This window comes from Marmota monax, unplaced genomic scaffold (genome assembly GCF_021218885.2).
Source record: "Marmota monax isolate L192 unplaced genomic scaffold, Marmota_monax_Labrador192_F-V1.1 WCK01_AAM20220418_F8-fsc00121, whole genome shotgun sequence".
Taxonomy (NCBI): Eukaryota; Metazoa; Chordata; class Mammalia; order Rodentia; family Sciuridae; genus Marmota; species Marmota monax.
The window spans coordinates 2,440,215-2,466,242 of NW_026693351.1; the positions used below are offsets into that span (position 1 = coordinate 2,440,215).

Below are 26,028 nucleotides of genomic sequence, written 5' to 3' on the forward strand. Positions count from 1 at the left end.
ACTCCCAGAGCCCTCCCTTTGCTGTCCAGCTGGCCTAACTCAGACTTTGTCACCTAGATCTTAATCCATTTCCCACCGGTCCATCCCTGTGGGTCTCTCTGTCTGCCCTTCCTCAGTGGCTGGCTCTAACATTCTGTGTTCATCCCGATAGCCCCCAGCCCTTGGGCACTGTCTGACTGATAGCCAGCTCCATTCAGAAGGCTCGTTAAGTCCATGACTGGACCAGCTCACACATGGTCCACACACCAGAAAGTAAAGCCTGAAATTCTTGGAAGGTTAGATATTTATTTATGTTGCTTAAGACAAGCTCTATACAGTAAAAACAAAACACAGAGGCTGAATGGCATAATCATTAAACATCCACCTCGGACCACAGCATTTAGGATTTCCAGAGCACGTGGGTGGAGGCACTTTTGTACCGAGGCACATAGACTTTCCCAGGCCGCAGGGAGTGACCGGCTCTCTTGCCTAGTGAGGTAGGGAGGAACAGCAGTAGATACGGGTCAGGGCCAAGCCCAGGGCCCCTTCACTAGCTGATTGTCTGGTTGGCAGATGACAAGGACGCCTGTTTCCTCCTGTCACCCACCTTGGGACCATTTCTGCTCTGAAGGACTTTGTTTGGTGTCATCCTCTTTGGTGTAAGGAAGCACCCCAGCCAGGGAGCGATGGAGAAGGAACGGCTGACACCCACTGGGGCTGGGATCGTGGGAGGTTCATGTGCCAGTGTTTTCCCTGTTTCTTATTAGCAGGGAGACCACAGGCCCTCCCTGTGCCAAGCAAATGCCAATCTCTGCTCATCCGCCTTCAGGTGAACCTCTCATAGGCCGTTGCTGGCACTCTATCAGGACCAATTTATGTGACACGCTTCTGCCTCCAGCCTGGGGAAGCACCTTAGAAAACAGACCCCCCCCCCCCCACACACACACACAGCCCTCCTCCAGCAGCCACAGGCCTAATGAGAGGCTCCTACACTGAGTTTTTATTCCTTATCACTTAAGGACCCTAATGCAGTCTGTAGACATTAGTACGTGAAGCCTCTGGGGGCTGGCAGGGGCATCTCACACACTCTGTTGGCCTCTGAAGGCCCTACTCTCTTGGCTTCGTCAAAACATGCCTCCTGGTCCGGGAGCCCTCTGTGATCTTTGGGTTCAGAGATGACTTTTTGGTGGCTGATCATTCTAACCGGGGGAGGCAGGGCCGTAGGGGAGACTCAACAGAAAACAGCTGTTTATCAATAGAGAGCAAACCAGTTTTAGACTGAATCAGTGATGGGTGGCATGGGACTAGGGGACAGATGTTCTGTGACCCCGGCTGTGGTCTGGCCTCTTGTGCTTTGGGGCAGCAGTGTTTTAGAGTGGTAACTTTAATGGAAAAGTCCCTCTTAGCTGTTCTGAAACATGATACAGTAGTCCCCTCTTATCCTCAGGGATACTTATAGGACATCCCAACCCCCAGTGGATGCCTGAAACCTCGGATGGTATGGACTCTATATGAACATTCTTTCATATGCATACATTCCTGTGATAAGGTTTAATTAATAAATTAGGCACAGGAAGAGATGGACAGAAATAAAAACATACTGTAAAAAAATGTGTGGTCTCTCTATTAAAAGTCAAGACAAGTATTCATATTTTCAGACTGCAGTTAACCATGGAGAACTGAAAATAAGGACCATGAAACCGTGGATAAGAGGAGACTACTGTACCCCATGAGGGGGAACCAGGAGCCACTGTGATTTTCAGGGTGCTGGGAAGGAAGGCAGTTTCTCTGCCTCTCAATGGAGGACGTGTGAAGGTGCCCCATTATTTTTCCACAGAGCCAACTTAATGAAGACAGTCCTTCAGCCTTGAAGGCAGGTCCAAGAAGAGGCTCAGCCATGATACTCAGTAAGCAGGTGTGTGTCCCCTTCCTACCGACTGATCTGTAAAGGGTCTACTCTAAGCCTTCCAGGGAGACATTCAGAGTAACAATGAAAAGGTGAGAAGGCACAGTGGTTTAAAGAACGGTCACCACCTACTTAATGGAGAGAAAGCAATTACAGTTGCTCGGAAGACAGTTCATTAATGGCTCCACAAAGAAGTGCCTTCACACCCTCACAGGAGGATCCATTTGCAGGCTCCTGGTGACTCCCAACTTTCAAGGGGGAAAAAAATCTCCCTGGCTCAGTGAGAACCAGGTGCAGCAGCTTCAGCCCCAAAGCAACCCCCACCCTACGCCAAATGGGTGGACCTTAATTTGGCTCCCACCCTTCCCACCACTGACCAGGGGAGAAGAGAAGGGACCACAACCCCTGCCCACTGACATCTCCTCATCTCCAGGTGCCCTTAGGTTGCAGGTAGAGCTGTTGTCTCCCTGCCGCTTATGAGTCTCAGCTCCGCATGAGCCTTGGGAGAGCTGAAGGGGGACTAGGGTAGAGGATAAAGGCCGGTACTCACCAAGGCCAAAGCCTCTTCTGTACAAAAAGTGGGTATATCTCCGCAAAGGTCACAATAGCATGATCTTGCTATTTAACATCTGGCACTTGCTTTTAGCTACAAGTTGAAATCTCAGGGACCCAATTTTTTTTTTTAAGCTAAGTAAATATAATGGGAAGTCCTGTTAGATATGTAAAATACACGTACATCTATGACGCGCACACGTGTGTCATTCTGAATATTACTGCACACAGTTGCGTCCCAGGAATTCCAACCTCAAACCACCGCTTTGTGCGTGGACACTCCACATTGCTCCATCCAGAAAAGAAAACCCGAACAGGGCTCAGGCTGCCGACCCGCCCGCACCTCTGGAGCTGAAGCAGGCACCTCACACGTGGCTCGTCTTCTCCACCAGGATGTGGTCTGTGGGTAGCACAAACTTGATGGCGCCATCCTTCTCCCAGCCCCTGCGGATCTTGGCAAGTCTTCGGCTGAAACAGGGGAGGAGGAAGAGGCCTTTGGCCAGGATGATGACGCAGGGGACCAGCAGCGTGAGTGTGAAGGTGGGCGGCAGGTAGAACTTGTAGCGGTTCTCCTCGAAGGCGCGGGTCCAGCCGTAGGTGAGTGTGTGCAGCGTGGTCAGCACCAGGGCCACGAAGCCCAGCGTGGACTGCGGGAGCAAAAGGCAGGAATGAGGGCCTTTGGAGGACCCTGTGCCTGGTCCCCGGGGAGGGGCTGTAGAACTCAAGGCTGTGGTTTCCAGTCCCAGCCCAACCACTCAGCACATCTAAACTCTCTGACATGTCACTAGCAGAAAAATAAGACTTCTGTGTTGAAGGGATATAAGGGTTGATTAATGCAGATTCAATAAGATAACAATGATTCCCCCCCCCCCAACTGTTACCTGTGCTTCTGACAGCTGCCAGACAATTTTAGATGGAATTATGTTCAAAGGAACTGAAAAACATTTTAGTAGTTTTGTGTATATTTTAATGAAGAGTAATAAGTGTCCGCCAGCATACTGAAATCATAATTTCACAACTAGTTGGCTTAAGTTAAGGCTGGATAAAAAAATGAAATTGATTTTGAGTTGGCTTAAAGAGAAACACAAAGTAAATAATTTATAGATGGTATGTGGATGTGGCACCAACAGTTAAGGGGGTTCCTAGGGACCTGTGGTCTGAAGGTGACCTGGCACTATACAGAAAGCCTCAAACACCAGACAGATGCACTCAGTGCAGGCTGGTCTTTCACCTCCTGCCATGCTGAGTTATCAGCACCCCAGGTGGAACCCCCTAACCTTTCCCTTGGCCTGCCAAGAGCTGAACCCTAGTTTTTCTATGCAGGTGAGCTGCTCCAATTTGGGAATTTTGCAGTGTAATGATGTTTAGCTGACTGAGTTGGAATCCTTTAATGCAGCCGAAACCCACACCAAAATGGTCTTACCACAGGGAGGTAAGACCATTCCAGCTCCAATTGGAAATGGCCTTCTTATATCAGGGCTCCACCCCTTGAGCCACAGGTGGGCTTTTGTGGGTCACTGCCAGGTGCAACACATGCCCAGGAAGGGCTGATTCCTATAACTTCGGCCTCTTTTGCATGCCAGCATTCCCTGGACCACACAGGGAAGGTGCAGATTCTTCCCAGGTGCTAGTTCCCACAGACACTGACCCAGTTCCAATGGGAGGTCCTTCCTGCCCCTGTTTTCTGTGGAGGCACCAGAGTTGCAGAGATGGCTGGAAAGTGTCTTTTATCCCTGAGCTGACCAGTCTGAAACTGGTTTCAAACTTCCGCTGCACATTAAAATCACCTGGAGATTTGGGGGTGAGGTGGGGGGGACATTAGTGCCCGAGCTCCGTGCGCCCCCCCCGCCGGGAATTTAGATTAAATTGGTTTGGGGCAAGGCTCAGGCATCTGTTGTTTTCCAGAGTTCAGCAGATGATGCTAACGTGCAGCCAGGACTAAAGCACTAATTCTGGAAACTCACATCACCCACATCTTTCTAACTTGAGGTTGAAAAGTCCACATGGGTCCCTGTGCCCAGAAAGTCTGACAGGGGAGGACTTGGACCTATCTGTTCCTTAGACAAAGACCCCCCTGAGGGCCTTTCAGTGCCTGTGTGCTGTGTTGTGCTTTCCTCTAGATGGGGCAGCAACAAGAAGCTGCCCAGGCCTAGCATTAGCATCTCCCTTGGGTGACATACCCTATACTCCAGAGCCTGACACATATGGGCCACCATCCCCAATCTCTAATCTGGAGAGGGAGGGATGAGGTCTTGCACTGGGACAGCAGCCCCCAAGCCCACCAGAGGCAGCCAGCTCCTCCTGTTCATACATTCTCATGGTGTGTCATCCCAAGTCCCAGGATGCAGGTACCAGGAAGCACTAGCCTCGGGCAAAGAGTTCAGAGCAAGGGACAAGAGCCAAAGGTCAGCCAATAACCAAGGGCCACTTGACTTCCCAATCCTGGTGGAAAGCCCAGATGATTCCAGCGAGTTTCTGTCCCTAAAACTTTCTCTCCTTGGGAGCAATTTAATAATCCCAGAATGGCCAAAGGAAACCCAACAAAGGGGAGGGATTGTCACAGGGCAATTAATAACCCCCCAAGCCAGGGCCATTTTTATTTTGTGGAAGCTTGTTAGTAAAAAAGAAACAGCCAGGTCCTCGGTGGCTCCTGCTGGTGCTCAATTACTGCAGCATGAAGGGGCTCTGGACAATCGCTCATCAAGCGGGGGTCAGGCTGTTCTCTGTCATTATTTCAGGCGAGTGGCTGGAGTGAACAAGGTCACAGGAAGCTCCTCAAACTCTGGGGCAGAACTGAGGTGCTAAGAGCTGAACCCTAGTTTTTCTATGCAGGTGAGCTGCTCCAACCTGGGAATTTTGCAGTCTAATGATGTTTAGCTGACTGAATTGGAATCCTTTAATGCAGCCGAAACCCACACCAAAATAACGAAACCGCCCAAAGAAACACAGCCCCAAATTAAAACTTTGAAAACAGCCTTGGAAACAAAAGGACAAATGAAAATATGAGTTGCACTATCCCAATGGCTTTTAGATAAACACAATATTATAGACCCAGGGGTCAGCCCATTGAGACCACAGGTGGTTTTGAAGCCCTGGCAGCTGTGTGAAGGTGCATGGGAGTGGGGGAAATAGAATCTGGGTAGCACCTCACTGGCCACACTAACTTGACAAGATTTGGTTTGCAACTTTGCTAAAAAAAAAAATCATTCATTTAGCCAGCCACACATGGCGGTGCATGCCTATAATCCTAGCAACTCAGGAAACTGAGGCAGGAAGATCACAAATTGAAGGTCAGTCTAGGCAACTTAGCAACTCTGCCTCAAAATATAAAATAAAAAGAGCTGGGGGTGTAGCCCAGTGGTAGAGTGTCCCTGGGTTCAAATTCCAGTAACCCTCCAAAAAAATCATCCAGTTATTATGGAGTGCATGGGTCCTTAGTTGACATGTACTGGGCTCACATATTCCCAATGACCACATGAGTGAACTCAGGCACCACACCAGGGAGCAGAATCTCCAAGAGTCTGAGAAACTTGTCTGATGGTGCAGGGCAGGGGAGGGTCTTGGCACTGACCCCAGATCAGTGTTTCCGCCTCCTGTGTTCCAACCACCAGGGGGCGCCACACACTGCAGCACATGCACCTAGGGGTCACCCAGACTTCCAAGTCATCCCTCAGTATGAGTTCACAGGTCAGGGGCAAGTTTGGGCATCTCTATTCTCCAGGAGTGCTCTGTGTCTTCAAACCTTTCTAATGGTGGCTTGCCAGTAAGAAAGGCATTTTACATCACTGCACAGGAGACAACATGTATGTAGTTCCTGAGTCAATATAGCTGAAAACATCTATCCTTACACCATGCAAGCCCTCAATGTTTCCTTTGTCATTTTATTCTATTTCATTTAGAAAATGCAGGGGGCAACCCACTGAATGGATTGCATGACCCACTCAAAATGTCTACCATGGTTGGCAAACTCCGACTTGAACTGCTTGGATACCCAGGGTTGAAGCCTCTTGGCCTCTCTCTTGCAACCTCCAATCAGAAGTGGATGGTCAGGAGCCATCATAGTGGTGCACGACTGTAGTCCTAGCTCAGGGGCTCAGGTGGTGGGACATGATCTGCTCAGAGTGGGGATACAGGCGGTGGAGCTGGAAGCCAGGCTTCCTGGGTCCAGGGCATCTTGCATGTCAGCTTTCTTGGGAGACACAGCGCCTGGGTTTTGTGGACAGAGTGAGGATATTTTGTTTCCACAAACAAAATCCTGCCTTCCTACCCATATGACCCCCATCCCCAGCTCCTGCAGTGGCAGAAGGACTTTCATATTTTTATTTTGACTCTTCAATATGTAAAGCAGGGTGCAGCTATTGGGGTCTCAGTCAGCTTTTGCTAACAAAATCAAATCCATAGGCTTTCTCTGGCAGCCAGAGCCAGGGCATGTAATCTGTGGCTGCTTAAGGGAGCCACTTTCTGGTGAGAGGAGCAACCTGTGGTCTGTTTTAATTGTGGACAAGCCATGTACCCAGGATACTCTAGGCGGGAACAGGCAAATCCTAGATTTGAGTGTGAGACACACGGGGATTAGTGGCAGATCAGTCAAATTCCCTTCCCTCCGCCCTCTTGGCTAGCATGTGTCAGCCTGAGCACTCCTCCAGGACTTGTGAGACGAGCAGAGCCCTGGAGATTCACAGACAACGCTTTACAAAACAACCACAACCGTTTTGTTCTAAGGTACTCTAAGGATCCCCAGTCACAAATAATTAATCGCAATTACATAAAAGCAACACACTGTCACTGTCCCTGAGTCCTCACTGCTCAGGGAAGATACTCAACAGACTTTTTTGCTGACAGTGGGGGTGGATAACATTGCTGTTCTCTGCCCTGATACAATACAAAGGCAGGATCCAGCATTAGTCAGCGCCCATCCATGGAGGGGATAGGCTAATCCACCAACACTGACCATGTGCTCTGTGTGGGGAATGGTGGGAGATGCCCGAGGAATGTCAGAAGGGTCCCCATCTCAGTTGTCTCCATTATCATTGGAACCAGGCTCTGCCTGCCTGCTCCCTACCTCATCCTAGCGTGATGTCCTGCATACAGCAAGTGCTCAGTCCATGTACAAAAACCCTTCTGCCTCTGGCAGCATTTCCCAGAGCATGTTCTGAAGGGGGCTGATAGCTTTGAGAGCTGTCACCTGAAAAACAGGGCAGGGGTGGCGCTAAACGTCACATCAGTCTAGTTAACAGGTTGTATATGGTACACATTGTTGGAATCTTTGATGTGCCAAAGAGTGCTATGAGTCTCTTAGGGGGAAGCATTTCTCAAATTTATTGGATGACAGATCTTCTTCTTCTTTTTTTCTTTTTCTGGTGGTGCTGGGGGTATGTGTGCGAGGCAAGCACGCTACCACTGAGCAATACCCCACCCCTAAGACCTCCTTTTCTCTGGATTTTCCCAGGAATGGTGTCCTTTGGAGATGCCGTGACTCATCCCTTACGTACAGTGACCCCAAAGCTCACCTCCCCACCTGCCCTGCATGCATCCAAGGCTTAAAAGGAACCAGAGTGCCAGGTTGGGGCATGGGGGCGGTGTGGTAGGCTGGCTTCAGTGATTCACATCTAGACCTGCAAAATGTCCCATGACTATAGGGCACAGAATTTTTGTTTGGACAGTTCAAGAACTGCAGAAGCTGAGAATGCTCGATCTGGGATTCTGTGTGCTGTTCTCAAAATTTTTTTGCATTCCTCTGCTTGGCTTCCCCTGATGTCTAAAGGTGAGCTTGTCTTTGGCAGTCCTATTGTCAGGAGGCCAGGAGGGTCCCCAGGGTAGGAAGGCCCTGGCATCTGACTGGGTGGAAGGAAGGTTCTTGCTGGGGACAGGTGGGCAGGGCCGCTGAGGCTCCCTGGTAGAGAAATCACTACTTTACCTGTACAAAGCTGAACTCCCTCCAGTTGAGCGAGTTTGCGATGGACGGCAGAGAGGTGACGGCCAGCAGGGACAGCGTGCCGAGGGCCAGCACTCCCAGGGAGACGTATATCTCCATTCGCCAGACTTCCTCCTCCACCCAGAGGTGGCTCTTGTTGGCTACCTGACATGGACGGAAGGAAAACCATGAACACAGAGGCAAAGGCTGGTGCTCTGGGAAGTGTGGGAGCGTGTGCTAAAGAACAGGAGCTGCTACCGCCCCTACCCCCACCTGACACCCACCAAGTGCCCGATTGTGTTCTAAGTGCTTCTCAGGCATTCGCACAATCATGCCCTGAGATGGAGATCACTATTAACCCATTCTACAGATGGAGGCACAGAGGTCAAGTCACTTTCCCCAGGTCACGGGTTCCCAGAGTCTTACACATATCTGTCTGGGAGCAGCCAACCAGCCAAGAGCAAGGAGCCAGAGAGATCAACAAGAAAGACACTTTGAGCAAAACTGTATCACACGGATTTTCAATCCCTACATCACAGGACAGCAAGAGGGGCTCTTCCAGCATCCCCCCAGCCAGGTGGGCTGGCACCTCTGCAGGCTGCCTCCTCTCTCAGCCCATCTCCCGCTGGACCCTTGTTCTCCCTGGTCCCCACAGTCTGCCTCTGGCTCACCCCTCAGGACACACAGACACACAGAGTTATTGACCCCCCAACATTTCCTGACTCAAGTCCCCATCTTCCCACCTACTCGTTCATTTCTGCCTGAGGCACATAACTTTGGTCCAACTGTTGCCAGGCAACAGAGACTGAAATCCATTTGCCAAACCATTTAGCAACCACTTAGGAAGTACCTACTATGTGCTGAGCCCTGGGCTGCAGACAGCAGGGATACCTGCTTTCACAGAGCTCTATGATCCTTACTAAGCTCCAGGGATTCATACACGGGAGACTCTCTGCAAACCTGAAGATTCCCCCTCCTCTGCCCACGTGGACCACCCCTGCAGATGAGCCCACTCCTAGCCTGGTGACAACCAGAGGCAGAGCATACTCAAGAGGAAGACCTTGTGTCAAGGTCCTTCCATTAGGGATCATCATCTCCCAGCCCGCCCAGGTAGCCGAGTTCCTGGAAGTCAGTGTGTTTTCTGAGAAGCCCCAAGAGATGCTCGTTACTTTTATCTCCCAGCAGAACAAGCAGCAGTAAGTGTGACAGAAAATGTGACTCTTCTTCAGTAGGCTGGTCCCTGCCTCTTAAAACAGAATGACTCACATAGGTTTATTTTTTGAGAAACTACTTCAACTACGAAAAAAAAAGAAAGAAAAAATAATGTAAGCCTAGTTACCAGATAAAATATTAAAAATGAATCCAGGGGCTCAGTTAAAACAGCTGAAAGGCTTATTGAGGGGAAGTTTAAAGAAACTGAGAAAAAAAAATTATGGGCTCTATGTTATTTAAGGATATTAGGGGGAGATGGCTCATGTTGGAGGTATTGCTTTTTGTTGCTTTCTGCTTCTTCTTCCCCCACCCCCCCATGCTGTTGGGATGGAACCCAGGGCTTCGCACATGCTAGGCAAGCACTCCACCACTGAGCTGCACCCCCATGTCTTTAAGCCATGAAAGGACCTGGAGACCCTGCTTCTTGTCCTGACCACTAGTCGTGACTCTGGAAAAGTGCCTTGGGCCTCAATTTCTCTACCTGAGAGACACGGATGAGGTCATGTCTGAAACTATGGATTTCCTCATGTGTCAGAAACCGCTAGGGCAGCATTAGCTAGTAGGTTGCAGCTAGGACCACACGAAGGGCACAGGTCCCCTCCACAGCAGTGCCCAAGGGGACTGAGTCACTCCTGGCAGTGTTAACCATGCTCCCAAATAAGTCATCTCCACGTGGCAAGCTGCTTGTTCGTCAACTCCACTTCATTAGTCACTCCTTCCTGTGTCTTGGTAAGACCTAGCAGTTAATGTCATAAGTCAGGGTTTGGAGGACTGCACACATATACCACGCCGGCTTGCAAAATGTCTTGTTATTTTCCTTTGGATGTTTCCATTCTGTGGCGATGCTGGCAAGGGAGAGGTGGGGCAAGGGAGCAGTGGACGGCCAAGGACCTGCGTCTTGGTCACCCTGACAGCCTGTGAAATACATATGTGACCTCCAAGGTCCCAGTGCTGCCCAGGCCTGATGGCTCTCTGCTCCCCTAGGAATCCTCCTACAAAGGACTATAGTCCTGCAACTGGGACCTCCGTGTGGGCTCTTGGTAGTCAGAAGAGGCGACTACAGAGGGGTATTTTTACTGCTATGGTTACTCTGAGGGTACCAAGGAGAGCGGTCACCAGCCAGAGAGGGACTCAGTCGTGGGATTTTCTTTCTCTTCTGGGTGTGGATTGGATGCTGTAGGATGCAGGGCCAGGAGGCCCAGTGAGGCTGCAGCGGTGTCCCTTCTCCAAGGCCCCGTGGTGGGCGGTGGTGGGGAGAGGGTGATGCCCACGGCCGGAGGAGGCTCCACATCAGAGGAGGAGTAGGGAGGGAAAGGGGCAGCCAGGGCAGTGGAGTCGAAGCATCACAGCTCCATAGATCTGGACTCAGATGCCAACTCTGTCTTGGGGACAGTCATGAGACCGTGGGCAGTGCCTTCCTTGCTAGGAGCACCACTGTGTCTCTGGCTGTCACCCAAGGACTAAGTGGATGGTGTGTGTGAAATGAGTAGCATGTGACTGGTACGTAGGAGATGCTGGATATAACAAATGGCTGGGGCTCTGGTTCTTTAGTGGCAGTTGAGCAATTAAATGAGCACTTAGCCAGGCGCGGTGACACACACCTGTAATCCCAGCAGATCTGGAGGCTCAGGCGGGAGGGAGGATCAAGAGTTCAAAGCCAGACTCAGCAACTTAGCAAGATTCTGTCTCTAAATAAAATACAAAAAAAAAAAGAAAAAAAGGCTGGGGATGTTGCTCAGTGGTTAGCACCCTGGGTTCAATCCCCAGTACCAAAAAAAAAAAGAATTCTGTCTGAGCTCTACGTGCTCCTCTTAGGAGATGGCTGGCATTGGCTTTGTGGCCATTTTCATTTTCAGGGTCACTCAGTGAATGTGCATGGGGACTCTGTTAGGAATCTTGGCCCTCCAGGTGTGGAAGGTGATGAACTGTATGATGAATTGTTTTAGAAAAATAACAAAATAACAGAAGAATGTACCAAACACAGCAGGTGGGTATGGGGAAACAGGGGGAAAAGCTGGCAGAGCTTAAAAGAGGTAGGGTTTTGAAGGAGGAATAGGAGTTTGCCACACTGTGAAGGTGTCCCAGGGCAGGTATTCTAGGTCAAGGGAGATGAGTTCTGCCCATTTAGAGGACAATACAGGGCCCAAGTGTGATGTGTCACAGAAGCGGGGTAGAGGAGGCTGGAGGGGGGGGTGTGGCTCCACTGTGAACAGTCTACCCTTATCCCAAAGACATGGGGAGTCACCTTGCAGCAGTGATGTGGCCAGAGGAGAGGTTTAGACTGTTCTCTGATACTCATATGAAGATCAGATTTGGAGCAAGGGGCCTAGGGAAACAGTGGGCGGGTTGAACACTGATCTTGATTTTTTATTTTGATTTTGAAATGTATCTCTAGAGAACAGCACAAGCAAGTCAGAAAGCACTCTTCAAATATTAGTCGATGCTGCTCATAATATGGTCAACACACATGGTCTCAAAGGTCTGCTCGACACCTGGGATCTGTGCTTCCAAATCTGCAGACTCAGGGGCTTCCAGGAAACCCAGAAGGAGTTTCTCGCGCCCAGGCTAATGTGTTCCTTCACCTAAAGAGCACAGTGGGCCCTGGGGTGCAGAGCAGCACTAGTGAGGTGCTATGGGGAGGCGGCCAATGGCAGGCAGGGGAAGCTACACTTGAGGCACGTGCCACCAGGGAGGCCTGCTCTGGGGGACTGGATGCATAACAGGCTCAGGTGCCCACGTGCAGGACCTGGAGCATTCAACAGGTTTAATTAAGCACCTCCAGGTTAAGCGACTCCCTGCTCTGGGCTGCTTCATGTCAACCCCAGCAGCCTTCTGACCATGCCCCCAGACACAGCTGCCCTCTGACCACGCCCCCAGACACAGCTGCCCTCTGACCACGCCCCCAGACATAGCCCCTTAGTCCGGTTCTACCTTGAGAACTTTGTGGAACAAGTTGAAGCCCCTTTGCATGGCCAGCCTTTGATGCCATCCCATCCTGCAGAGTGATGGTTGCCTGGCAACCTCCACAGAGCCTGCAGCCCTAGATGGCTTTGGAATATCGGGAAAATTACCTTGTCTGTGCCCCTCTGTGCCCTGGTATTGGCATCAAAGCAAAATTGGTTAACATGACATCAAGGAGAGCCTTGGCCAGGTAGAGCATTTAGAGAAAGGCATAGGGCACTGTGGTCACAACAGTAATCCCAATTTAGGAGGGGGAGGCAGGGGGATTGCAAGTTCAAGGCCAGCCTTGTCAAGGCCCTGTATCAAAATTTTTAAAAAGGGGTGGTGGTGGTACTGGGGAGAAAAAAAAAAAGAGGAATTTAGAGAAAGGCCTGAAACACCTGCTACTCAGAGGAGAGGGCTTCCCGTTCCCCAAACACAGGGCTCAGGTTCTTCCACTCTCAGGGTCTGCCCCGTCCTGGGCAGCACAGTCCTCCCAAGAGCCCCACAGAACCTCCTGTGGAGAGGAACAGCTCTTTAGAAGTAAGAAAGTATCTGCCCGCTGGTGCCATGGCTCACACCTGTAATCCCAGCTACGCGGATGGCTGAAGCAGCAAGTTCAAGGCCAGACTGGGCCACTTAGAGACCCTGTCTCAACATACAAAATAAAAAGGACTGGGGCTGTAGCTGAGTGGTAGAACACCCCTGGGGTTCAATCCCCAGTATCAAGGGGAAAAAAAATCTAAGAGCATCAACATTAGAGTAGGAGAGACCTTGATCTACACACCACCACACAGGGCAAAAGAGGGCCTGGGATTTGCTCAAAGTCAAGACACTGGAGGGTAAGAATCCAGGGCTTGGCCTTCAGGCCTGCACGCGACACCTGCTAAGGTCAATCTTACTTTTTTCTGTAGCCCCCTCCTCCCCAGGGCCTAGCAGAGTAGGTGCTCAGTGAATGAGTGGAGGAATGAATGACCCAGTTCTGAGATCATATACTCTACTGCTAATTTGGCTGTTTTCCCAGGAAAAAGCACCATGGGTACAGCGTTGATCTGGAGTAGAATGGCTAAGTCTGAATCTTAGCTTTGCTCCTTATTGGCTTTGTGACTTTAGTCCAGTTACTCAACCTCTCTGTGCTTGAGTTTTCCTCATCTATAAAATAAGGTTAGTACAGTACTTGCCTTACAGAGATAAGACAGGGATTAAATGAATTCACAGTGGGTATGTCTGTAACACTCTTAGAATGGTACCCGGAACACAACAAGCTCTTTTTTAAGGGTTCGTGACTATTATTTTTTTTTTCCTTGCCTCTCATTTCTAGCAGGCCTCGCGCTTCTCTGCCTGAAGTCTGGGGTTCTTCCTGTCCCTTAGGAGAGACTGAGCCCACAGAGGCGATGGTGCCAGGTGTCTGTGGGTGGGGAAGACAAGGGCCCCTGAGAGGCTGCCAGCAAGAGAGCAGGAGCCCCGAGAGGAGCAGGGGCTGAGGTCTGTGGTTCCTTGGCAGGTGCCAGCCTCTCTTGCCTGTCCCCTGGGTCCCCATCCTTTGAGGCCATGTGCTGGGCGTGTCTGGGGAGGGTCACGGCATCCAGAGCGGGGTCAGGAGCTGCAGGCCCACCCAGGCTGGACCAGGGGTGGAGGAGAAGCGTCTCACAGCACCTGGGCCAGCCCTGCCGCGAGACCCATCCTGGAGTGGGAGGGACCCTCGAACCAGCCGGCCCAGGGGTGGGGGGCCTGGAGGTGGGGTTCAGGAGCTGGAGTCGACAGAGTGGGGCTTGAGCGCCACGGGCCTGTTTCTGGGAGTCCGGCTGCCAGCTGACACCGCCTCTGTTCCACCTGGCTCGGCCCAAAGGCCCCCCCTTTCCCAGGGCTGCTGCTGGCAAAGGAACACCATATGGCTTTTCCAAATGAATAAAAATCCCAGCCCCCCAAAATTAAAAAAAGCCACAAACCAGAAACACTTACTCCAGAAGGCCACCGCAACTTAGCTGATGGCAGCTGAATCCTTCCAGGTGCTCAGACCAAAATCCCCCGAGACATCCTTGCCCTGTAGCCGGCGACCCCAAGCCCATTCCATCTGCGATTCTGTGCGCTCCTGCTTCCCAATCCGCCTCCGGTCCCTTCCTGGCCCTGTGCCGCTCCATCCTGCTGCCACCACCTCCACTTCTAGCAGTGAAGCATCAGGCAGATCACCAGCAAGACTGAGTCACTGGACCCTGCACTGGCTCCCTGCTCCTCTCAAGCTCCAAGGGCCAAGCCCTTCCTTGACCTTCAAGGCCCTGGGATCTGGCTTCCATCTTTCAGGCCTGCGCACCACCTGGCCCCTGGCTCCAGCCTCCCAGGCCTCTCAGCTGTCCCTCAAGCATGCCTGAGGGACATGTTTCTTGTGAGCTTCCACTGAATGCACCCTGACACTCAAAGTCATGGGCAGCTGGACGTGGGCACCACCCAAGGAGCAGGATCTGCAGGCAGCCACTGGCCCAGCAGCACCAGGTACACAGACAGTGCTGGACAGACAGTGCAGGCCAAGGGGCGGGAAAGGGAGGGTGTGGGGCTGATACCTGCTCGACAGCCAGGTTGACCAGCTCGTAGCGGGAGGAGCGCAGCAGAGGCAGGCAGAAGCTGTAGACGGCGTGCAGAGCCGCGCAGTAGAAGCTGAGCAGCCCAATCTGCTTGCGGTGCTGCAGCCAGTGGTCCAACCAGTCGGGGAAGCGGCGGTATTTGGTGCCTCGTCGCAGCTGCAGAGCGGCTGCCAGCACGCCAGGCAGGTAGACCAGGGACAAGAGCACGTAGGCCACACAGGGCAGCGTGGTGTTGACCACAGACACGGGCAGCTTGTAGAACTTGTTCTTGCCCTTTTGCACATAGGGGTGCAGCACGTCGCGGACGAAGTTGTAGGCATAGAAGCAGACAAAGAGCCCCAGGGCCAGGAGGGTGGGCACCTTCCAGCTTGGGAGGAGGCGCAAGGGCATGGCCTCTACCTCCCGGGCTGATGCCAGGGATCCCATGTCCACAGGCATGAAGCCCATGGCGTGCACCATCTCTGAGATGGTACGTTTGGCTTCTGGCTGGTCACTACAGATGGGCACCTGTGAGGAGGAAAGAAGACAATTATATGTGGTCACAGGCTATAGGAGTGGGCAGGATCTCAGTGACCACCTGGGCCAAACTCCTGTCAGCTGAGAAAAATAAGGCACAGAGGGCTCGTCCAAATGAGTGGTCAATCAACAGTCAGCATAAGGTGGCTGACTCCCAGGCCAGGGGTCTTCTCAGGGCCCCCTGTGGCCTCCCGGGCTCAAGCCCAGCATGCACAGCAAGGTCCACCACTCAAGGAGGGAAACTGCAAGTGAGCGTCCTGCCCAGCTCAGGGATATCAATAGCCACAGGCCAAATGCCCACCTAGGTAGCTTCCCTGGTCCCCAGGAAGAATGGCTTTCATGACTGCAGCCTGCCTTGGAGTTACTCAGTGACAAGGTCCAGACACGGGCCTGAATGTGTACCCCTGGCTGCAAGCTCCATCCCTCAGTATGGAAGTGTGCCCTTTGATGATGTCCCTTGGTTCCACAGGGACCTCAGCCCACCCATGAGGCCTTTCCCATGCCAGCCCTGCCTCCCTTCTCTGCCCCTGGCCCAGCTGTTTCTTATGAGCGTCCACTGAATGCACCCTAGTGTCCTTGGATCTCCAGGCACTCCTGGGGTCACTGTGGTTCACTAACTGAGCACTTAGTCTGTGCTGCCTTTATTCACATGATCCTCGGCCTTGCCACAAGCCTGCAGGTAGGTACAACTGTCCCCATTTTTCAGACGAAGATACTGAGGCCCGAGAGCATTTTTTTTTCCTTGCCTTTTTGACTTTTCAGGTTGGCCCCTCAGCCTCAAAAGCCCTCTCTGCTAATATGAGGCAGGTCCAGGTCAAAGCCCACTTCAGTCTTCTCCAGCTAGCTCGCTTGCTCCGGTCCCTCCAGACCCTGCACCCCACTCTCACCCACTGCAGGAGTTCTGCCATGCAGAGTGTACTCAGACCTACAGTCAGGCTGGCCAGTTTCTCTGGACTGTCTCACAGAGCCTGGCACCCGGCTGGACTCAGTGGTGGGTATTCTCCCACAGGTGTGGAGTCTGGCCCTCTCCCCCATGAAGGTGCAGGTGACCTTTTTGGCATTAAAACCCACCTTGTCTGGGTAGGAGCTCCTCCTGCCAAGAGATGCACACAGCTCTGACTATTCTCCAGAGATCTATTTCCCCTCACCAAACCTGCTGCTGATTGTCCTAAGAAACTTTCTCAGTTCTTAGAAGTCCTTGGCATAAACCTGATAAAGTGTGGGACCCGCCTGTCTTCTCAGGGCCTGGTATGGAAATGTGTTCTTTTTTTTCTTCCTGACTCCAGTTCTGCAGGCAAAGTCTCTCCTGTTTGGCTCCAAATACTAAAAAGTCACCACCCTTTTCTCCTCATCCCCTAGGAAACCAGTCACCATAAGAGAAAGAACATGGGTGCTCTGATTTGGATCTAGAACTCCTTCAGGGCTGGGGATGTGGCTCAAGCGGTAGCGCACTCGCCTGGCATGCATGTGGCCCGGGTTCGATCCTCAGCACCACAACAAAGATGTTGTGTCCGCTGAAAAAATTAAAAAATAAATATTAAAATTCTCTCTCTCTCTCTCTTTAAAAAACAAAAAACTCCTCCAAAGGCCTGTTGAAGGCTTGGTCCCCAGCTGGTGGCACTGTTGGGAGGTGGCAGAAACTCTAGGAGGGAGTAAATAGCTGACAGTGTATCCCTGAAGGGTATATTTTGTTCCAGCCTTTCTGTCTCTTTTTGACTAGTCACCATGAAGTGAGCAGCTTTTCTCTACCATGCCTTCCTGGCCAACATATCCTGACTTACCATTGGCCCAGAGCAATGGAGCCAGTTGATTGTGAACTGAAACTTCTGACACCATCAGCCAAAATACATCTTTCCTCTTTTAAGCTGATTTATCTCAGGTATTTTGTCACAGTGACAAAAGGCTGAGCAACACAATAGGTTTCAGACCCATATGACTAGGATTCAAATCCTTCATCAGCTATATGCTTTGAAATAAGATCATCAGCATCTCTAAGCCTCAGTTTCCTGGCTGGACAATGGAATTTGGCAGTGATGTGCAAGACTGGCTAAGACAAGGTGCATATAAAGCTTGGCATGCTGATAGCCCTCAAAGAAAATGAGCCATTTATATTTATTGTGATGATGGTTGTTATTCTCCCTGAACATACCTGCCTGTTCCCATCCCTCGGGCCAGCCTGCAGGGTCCAGGCGGAGATGACGTTGAAGGCCTTGACCACCGTGCAGGTGGGGAAGAGAGAGGCCAGGTATTCGGCGTTGGACTCACGATGCTGGAGGTGCTCCTGCTCCGTGGGATTGCTCACGTCCACCAGGATCTTGCCGACTAACTGGTCACTGAGATCACACAGCGAGGAGTAGTGCTCCCGGAACACAGCCAGGAAGATGACTTCTGGGGAGCTCACGGCCTCCTCCCTCAGAGTCACCTGGGCTGAGGAGGGGAACAGCCCGGCTGTGCGCTTGGGATTACGGCTTCCCACCACCACGCTGAAGCCAGAGCCTATAAGGCGTGTGGCCAGGGAGCGGGCAAAGTCCCCACTGCCCAGAATGCCCACTTTGGGGGCCTTGCTGGGGGCCTCCGCGAGGCTGCCGTCACTGTCCACCACGCAGCGGCTGATCAGTGGCTTGTCCATCTCTCCTGACATTTTGGTGGCTGTAAGAAAGCAGGAACTCCATCACTGATTGTTCCCTCCTGCCCCTGATGCCCCCTTTTGTCCACTGTGGAGGGTCACACACTCACTTAGCAGGTGCTCTCTGAGTGCTACCATGTGCTAGCATCGGGGACATGCTGAGCAAAACCAGCTCCTGCCCTGAGGAGGGCACAGGCTCAGGAAGAGGAAGGTGATGGACTCCTGTCCCCCACCCTTTGCCTCTCCTGCAGAATTACCTCCTGGGGACAAATTGGCAGGGTGGGAATCCTGGGAAGGAGGACATGGCGCTTACACAGCCAATGCTGCGCAGTCACATACTTCTTTTGCAAAGGATTATGCTCTGGACAGTGTCACCAGCCAGGAGTGGCCACTCAACCCAGCCTCGTCATGGGTGTGTGTTGTTGTCTATGGTCACTGGCAGGGTTAACATGTTCCTGGGCAGGGCCTCCTCTTATGACTCTGGGCGTCACTGTTTGTCACTGGGTCTGGCACAGACCTGGTGCTCAATGTTTGCTGAATGAATGGGTGAACACCAAAACCCTCCTCTGAGGGTCTGGGGAGACATGGGAATGAATTGGACCCTGAGATACGGTGGGTGCCCTGTGATGGTATTATGGTTTAGAGTGGTGTCCCCCAAAAGCTCATGAGATGATGCAAGAAGGTTTGGAGAAGTGATTGGGTTATAGCCTTAACCTAATCACGTGAATTGACCCCCCTGATGAGATTCACTGAGTGGTAACCGGAGGCAGGTGGGCTGTGGCCGGAGGAAGTGGTTCACTGGGGACCTGGCTCTGGGGTATATATTTTGTATCTGTCAAGTGGAGACACTCTCTGCTTTCTGATCATGATGTGAGCTGATGCTCTCTGCTACTCCTCCACCATGATGTCGGGCCTCACCTCCAGCCCCAAGGAAATGGAGCCAGCTGTCTAGGGACCGTGACCTCTAAAATCCTGAGCCCTCAAATAAAATCTTCCTCCCCTACAGTGGTGCTGGCCGGGTCATTTAGTCACAGCAGTGAAAAAGCTGACGACTAAAGCAGGTGGGAAAATGACATTTTAATTGCTACCAACTTCTAATTGAAATTGGCTCTTTCCTTCACGTATGAAGCAACGAACCACAGAGTATTGGCAGGACCTGTGTGTCACCAGGACTGATCGATGTCAAATCACAAATTCAATTGTCAAAGAGTTCTCTGAGTACTAGTTAAACTTACCTTTAATTTCAAATTACAGTAGAGTGGGGATTCAATCTGCAGAACCCCCCCACAACACACACACATTAAGGTAGATATTAAGTCTGCTACTGGCTCTTGTTCCTTATGTGAATGCATACTACATGCATGCACATAAATAAGCATGCATATTACTAAAATGCATCTCTTTCGTGGTACTGGGGACTGAATCCACACATGCTTTACCACTGAGCTATATCCCTGGCACTTTTTATTTTGAGTCAGGGACTCACAAAGTTGCTCAGGTTGGCCTTGAACTTGCAATCCTCCTGCCTTCAGCCTCTGAAGTTACTGGGATTACAGACGTGTCCCAGTTTAAACTGGAGAAACTGAGGCTCAGAAGGATTGAGAACCTGGTTCCAGGCAGTGACTGTCCCTTGAGAGTTACAGGACACAGTTCCCATCCTGCCTCTGCCCCTTTAACCTCTCACTCTTTCAAGTGGTTTTAAAACATCACCCTTGTCTCTTATAGGACAGCAGGGACTGGCCAAGCTAAGCCCCTGTGGGTGGTTTTGTGGCAACCATGCCTGCTTCCTGACTCCAGATGGAGGGGCCACGCCCACACAGGACACACGGTACCAGGCACTTCCCGCACCCCATCTCACCAGACTCGACCTCCTGCAAAATGGGAAAGGAGACTTTCTGCCTGGTTCTCGGACGTTCCCCAGTGAGGGAGATGAGCTACCCTTTGTTAAGTGCCCATGGGCTTCCGGACCCACCCCACCTTGCAGACTTGGAGTCACACACCATGACAGGAAGGGCTGTGCTCTAGAAGGAGCCAGACAGCCGGGCATGGGAGGCTGAGGCAGGAGGATCACGAGTTCAAAGCCAGCCTTAGCAATGACGAGGAGCTGAGCAGCTCAGTGAGACCCTGTCCCTAAATAAAATACAAAATAGGGCTGGGGATGTGGCTCAGTGGCCGAGTGCCCCTGAGTTCAATCCCTGGTACAAAAAAAAAGCCAGACTGCTGTGTTCTGATTGACTCTAGTGCCTACGGAGTGACCTAGCGCCTGTCTGTGACTCAATTTCCCCAGCTGTAAAAGGGAGACAGAGAGCTCAGAACAGCACTGGGCACGTGTTAAGCACTTGGTAAAGGGCAAGTGATTACTAAGCACATACTGGTCGCCAGCAGAAGCCGAGCTCTGCACCAGCAGCAGGCAGGAGGTGGAGGAGGAGGAGGTGAAGACCCCTCCAGAACCCTGCTGGCCCCAGGAAGAGGATGAGAGCTGGTGGGAGGGGAGCTGGGGCAGCGGCTCCACAGACCAACATCAGGGACCCTCCCAGAGAATCCAGGGTCCCTGTGGTTGGGAGGGTCGAGGCTTCCCCTGTGGTCAGGCAAGGCTGGAACGGGCATCCCAGTTGCGCATAGCCAGGGGGCAGTTCTGCCCTGAGAGGGAGGGAGGGGAGCACACAGAGGCTTCCAGACGGTGTTCCCACACTTGCTAGCATGTGGATCCCAAGCAGATCCCCTCCTGGACAGTAGCCTGTACTTGTCTTTGCTCACTTCCTCCTGTCTCCTAGTGTGCGGAATGCTCAGAGAAGTATAAAGATGGGCAAGACACAGGGGCCACTCTTGGCTGGTGCCCATCTCATCTGTGCATGTGGGGGAGGGGGGCTCGGATAAGACCATTCATCAAGCACTGGACACGGGTGCTGGGTAGCTCGGAGGGGTGCAGGCCTGGCTGGGGCTCTTGTCCAGGGGACCGACACCACCTCCCAAGGGGAAGCCAAGGAAGGCTACACACACAAGAATGTGCCACCTGATGGTGCTTGAAGAAGCCCGGATTGGCTTACTGCCTAAAAACAAATGGAGCCAACCCAAAGTTAGGGAAGGCTCTCAGACTCAGACCTTGAGTCTTACCTATGCTGTACCCCAGACCCAGCATCACAGGTGGGAAGGGATGGTATGGATCGCCCTCAAGGTCATGGCTCCAATAAATTTTGGAGCAAATTTGGTATCTGCTTCCTTTTAGGGAGTTGAAGGGCAGCCACAGCAAAGGGATGTCAGGGGTGGAGGCCAGGAACCTGGGGCTGAGCCCATCTCTGTGCCCAACTGGTACTGGGACATTGGAGTATCACCAAATTTATCTGAGAGGCTTCTCTGACACGAGCCACTGAACTAGATCCTCTCCAAGTCCCTCCCAGTCCTGGCAGTCTAGCAATCCACTTAAAAGTCCCTGACAGCTGGGCATGGACCTGGAATCTCAGCTACTCCAGAGGCTGAGGTAGGAGGATTGCAGGCTCGAGGCCAGCCTCAACAACTTAGCGAAAGCCTCAGCAATTTACAGAGACCCTGTCTCAAAATAAAAAATAAAAACGGTTGGGGTGTAGAGGTAAAAGCACCCCAGGGTTCCATCCCTATTACCACTCCCCTCTCGCCTACACAAACATGACACACCTCTAAAGCACTTCTTGCCAGGACATCAGTCCTTGGGACAGGAAAATGCTGGGTGGACTGTGAGGTCTCTGTGAGACCTCCCTGCCCTGGGGCAGCTCCTTCCTCTGCATTCCCAAGGCAAAGACAAAGCCACTGGAGTCAAGGGAGTTATTAGGTGGGTGGCTGAGGGTCTGGGCCAGGCTGCAGGGGTCAAGTCATGGTCACAAGGTCACTAGCTAGCTGGACACCTTTGGGCAAGTTATGCAGCCTCCCTGTGCCTTAGTTCCCTCTATTTCAAGGCAGGGACACTGGTTTACTTCCTTAAGGGTTGTGCAAGGACAAAGGGGCTAATGTGTGGAGGAGCTCAGAGTTCTGTGTGTGTGTGGCGCACACACACATGGACTTGTGTTGTCCTCCAAGTTCCTCATGGGCAGTGGTTACATCAAGTTCTGCCCTCCTGGTGCCCAGCATGAAGCCTGCTGCAGGTCTGAAGACCAGTGGGGGTGGGGACAGGCTAGGTGATACAAGTCCTGGAGGCTCCAAAGGCCCAGCAGTGGTGTCTACCGGCTCTTGCTTGTGCCTGTGGCCTGAGCGTGAGGGTGGATCAACTGGTCTGGGCCCAGGCTCTCTGAGGTTCTATTTATAGGTCCAGTGAGAGAGCAGAGAGGGGATCAAATTGCAGCTGCTGGGTGGAGGCCTGAGGCCCACACAGCCCTGATCTGTGGAAAGGACATAGAGGTTGGATGTCCTGATACCTTGGTCTCTGCCTAGACTTGCCTGTCCCCTCTCACTTCCTAGCAGGGCCAAAACCTGGGCTGTGATTGTGGCTGGGAGACTCACCTGGCCCAGAGGCTGCCTGTCAGCTCCCCGTGCTCTTGGGCAGGCTACTGACTGTCGTAATGATAGCACACGGGGCCCTTCAGACCCGCGCCAGAGCAGAACTCCTTCCAAAATGCATCATGCACTTTAAGAGCAGGCAGCCAAGCCCTCACCCAGAACCCAGCAATCTTCCCAGGCTGCTGGGCTTCCCCTTGATCTTTTTTTATCCTTTTTTTTTTTTTAAACCAAGGATTTAACCCAGGGGCCCTTAACCACTGAGCCACATCCCCAGCCCTTTTTATAGTTTATTTTGAGACACAGTCTCACTAAGTTGCTCAGGGCCTCACTAAGTTGCTGAGGCTGGCTTTGAACTTGTGATCCTTCTGCCTCAGCCTCTTGAGCCACTGGGGTTACAGTGCACCACTGTACCTGACTAATCTTTTTGTTTTTCCTTTCTTGGTGCCGGGGATGGATCCAGGGCTTTGTGCGTACTAAGCTCACGCTCTACCCCTGAGTAACACCCCTCGTCCCTAATGGTTTCAGAAAACATTTTTGTAGGTTCTCCACCTCCTTTCTCACTGTCAGAACTTTGCCAAAGCTGCCTGTCTGACTCTGCAAACCTTCCCCTCACCCCCACCCCCAGGACCTCCAACTTGCTACAGACAAGAAATACCCAGAGCAGACCATGAAAAAAAGTGAAGATGAGCCAGGTGCAGGGATGTACACCTGCAATCCCAGCCACTCAGGAGGCAGAGACAGGAGGATCACAAATTGGAGGCCAGCCTCGAGCTCAGCCACTTAGCAAGACCCTTAGCAATCTAGCCATACCCTGTCTCAAAATAAATAAAATGGGCTGGGTATGTACCTCAGTGGTAAAGGGCTCATGGGTTCATTCCCCAGTACCAAAAAAGAAAAAAAAGGAGTGAGTTGGGCATTGGGGGGTATGTACCTCTAATCCCAGCTACTTGGGAGGCTGAGGCAGGAGGATCTCAAATTTGAGGTCAGCCTAGGCAGGGCCAAGATACTGTCTCAAAATAGGAAGTAATTTTTAAAGAGAGCTAGGGGAGTAGTTCCATCATAGAATATCCTCCTGGGTTTAATTTCTAGTACCACTAAAAAAGAAAAAAGAAAAAGTGTTCACCAATGTTCATAGTAGCATTATTTGTAATACCCAGAAAGTATAAATCACCCAAATGTTCATCAACAAATGAATGAATGGTGAAACAAAATGGCCTATCCATATAACGGAATAACATTTAACCATAAAAGGGAACTAAGTGTTAATACCTGCTCCAACATGCATGAACCTTGAAAGTATTATGCTCAGTGAAAGAAACCAGTTGCAAAGGGCCACACATTATATGATCATACTTATATGAAAAGTCTAAGGTAGGCAAATCCAGAGACGGAAAGGAGATCGGTGGTTGCTAGGGAATGTGAGGCTCACAGAAAATGGCAGCAAATGCCCACCATCTAGGGTTTATTTTTGCAGTGATGAAAATATTATAAAATTGATGGTGGCGATGGCTGCATAGTTCTGAACAGACTAAAAACCATTGACTTGCAGACTTTATAAATGGATACATTGTATAGTATGTGCAGTAAAACTCCATAAAGTCATCATAAAAAAAAAGGTTTAGGAGCTGCATCTCATGATGAGTTTCTTGCTGGCAGTATCCTGAGGGGTTGCAGGGTATCACATGGTGAGTGACTTTTATAGCAAACCCTGAAAAAAGCTTTATATGCTTTGCCAGCATGTGAGAGGCCCTGGGTTCAGTTCCCAGTGCTGCAAAGAAAAAAAAAAAAAATATATATAAGAAATTGAGCCGTCACCGACTGTTCTTAGTAATACACTAAGAGGAAGCAGGACTGGGTGAGCCCCTAGGGACGCTCCATGAGCTCCATGCATGGATTTTGCAACATCAGTGCTGGTGACTCTGCAGCTTCTAAAGCTGTTCTCTAGCTGTTTTCCACACCGCTGAGGTCTCTAAGCCCTGTGCCTCTAGAATTGAGGCTCATGGGTCCTGCAGGCTGTTGTTGCAGGGACAGGGATGGTACCTTGGGTACCTCTTGGCCTTGGTGGGCGCTGCGGCTTTGGCTCACAGCTCCCTCTCTGTGCTCCCACCCACACAAGCAGACAGCTCTTCCAGGGCCGTGTGGATTGAGACATGTGCTAAGGGCTGAGGTCCACCCACCCATTCCCAGGATGGTCAGTGAACTGGACGGATGTGTCCCATTAGGTGGGAGGTGGGAGGCATCATCCTCTATTCACCTAGATGTCTGGGCGGTTATGTAAGGGCATGCGACTGGAGGCCGGCTCACAGATGCAAATCTGCTTGCTGGGCTATAGGTCTGGATTCCTTCCCCTGCTATGGTTTAAATATGGTTTGTCCCCTCTGAAACTCATGTTGAAATGTAATCCCCATTAGGAGACACTAAAAGGTGGGATCAGGTGGGAACCTCGAGAGGTAACTGTGGCTCTGTCCTCATGAATGGACTAATCCACTCACATGATTAGCAGATGTATGGGTTAATGGGTCACCTCCAGAGGGTTTGCTATAAAAGTCACTCACCATGTGATACCCTGCAACCCCTCAGGACACTGCCAGCAAGAAACTCATCATAAGATGCAGCTCCTAAACCTTAGATCAGAATTGTGAGCTAGAATAAACGTCTTTTTCTTATTAAGTACCCCGCCTTAGGTATTTTATTATAGCAACAGAAAATGAACTAAGACATCTCCTTTTCTCCCCAAATTCATATCTTCCCTAATTAGGCAGAGGATCAGACCAGCCCCTGGGACTCTCCAAATCACACCCCCAAGTCACAATCAGTCCTTGGGAGCTTGCCCAACCAGGCCGCATTGCTGCCCGCAATGTAGCCATCAGAACATGAGCTCAGGAAAGCACTTGAACATTCTGGATTATTCAGGATCCATCGCTTTAGTAAATTGCAAGCAAGGGCACAGCACGGAGGCAGTTGGATTCATATCCCATCCTGACCACTTACTAGCCAGGTGGCCTGGACAAATCACTTTACTCTGCGTCGCATCTCCTCATCTACACAATGGGGCGACAGCACTTACTTCATTCAGTTGTACTGGGGGTTCTAGGAGATAAATGCTACACTCTGGGACCGTTAAATTCACTCAATTTTCATTTTTATTCCTCTCTCTCTCTAGGATTTTTTTTTAAAAAAAGCTTTTGTCTGTATAAAGCAGAAATAGATGCACCCAAATCAATATAGCGTTCTCTGCAAAATGGAAAAATTTACTTGCAAACTTTCTAACATGTGCTCTGAGATGATGCCCTGGAGGTATAAACTCATTTCCCCCCATGACAGCTGGAGGAGAGGA

The 26,028-nt window shown here is 51.3% G+C and overlaps 1 protein-coding gene across 1 annotated transcript in view; it reads right to left on the minus strand.

The window, feature by feature from the left end:
- Nucleotides 1-265: 265 nt before the first annotated feature.
- The window catches only part of Steap3 (STEAP3 metalloreductase), a 37,204-nt gene continuing 11,441 nt past the window's right edge, over nt 266-26,028 (minus strand). Inside the window, 5 exon segments of the mRNA XM_046456869.2 lie at nt 266-2,834; nt 2,836-3,084; nt 8,355-8,516; nt 15,062-15,589; nt 17,748-18,247. Coding sequence (XP_046312825.1) covers nt 2,691-2,834; nt 2,836-3,084; nt 8,355-8,516; nt 15,062-15,589; nt 17,748-18,239 — 1,575 coding nt within the window. The 5' untranslated portion in view covers nt 18,240-18,247 and the 3' untranslated portion in view covers nt 266-2,690.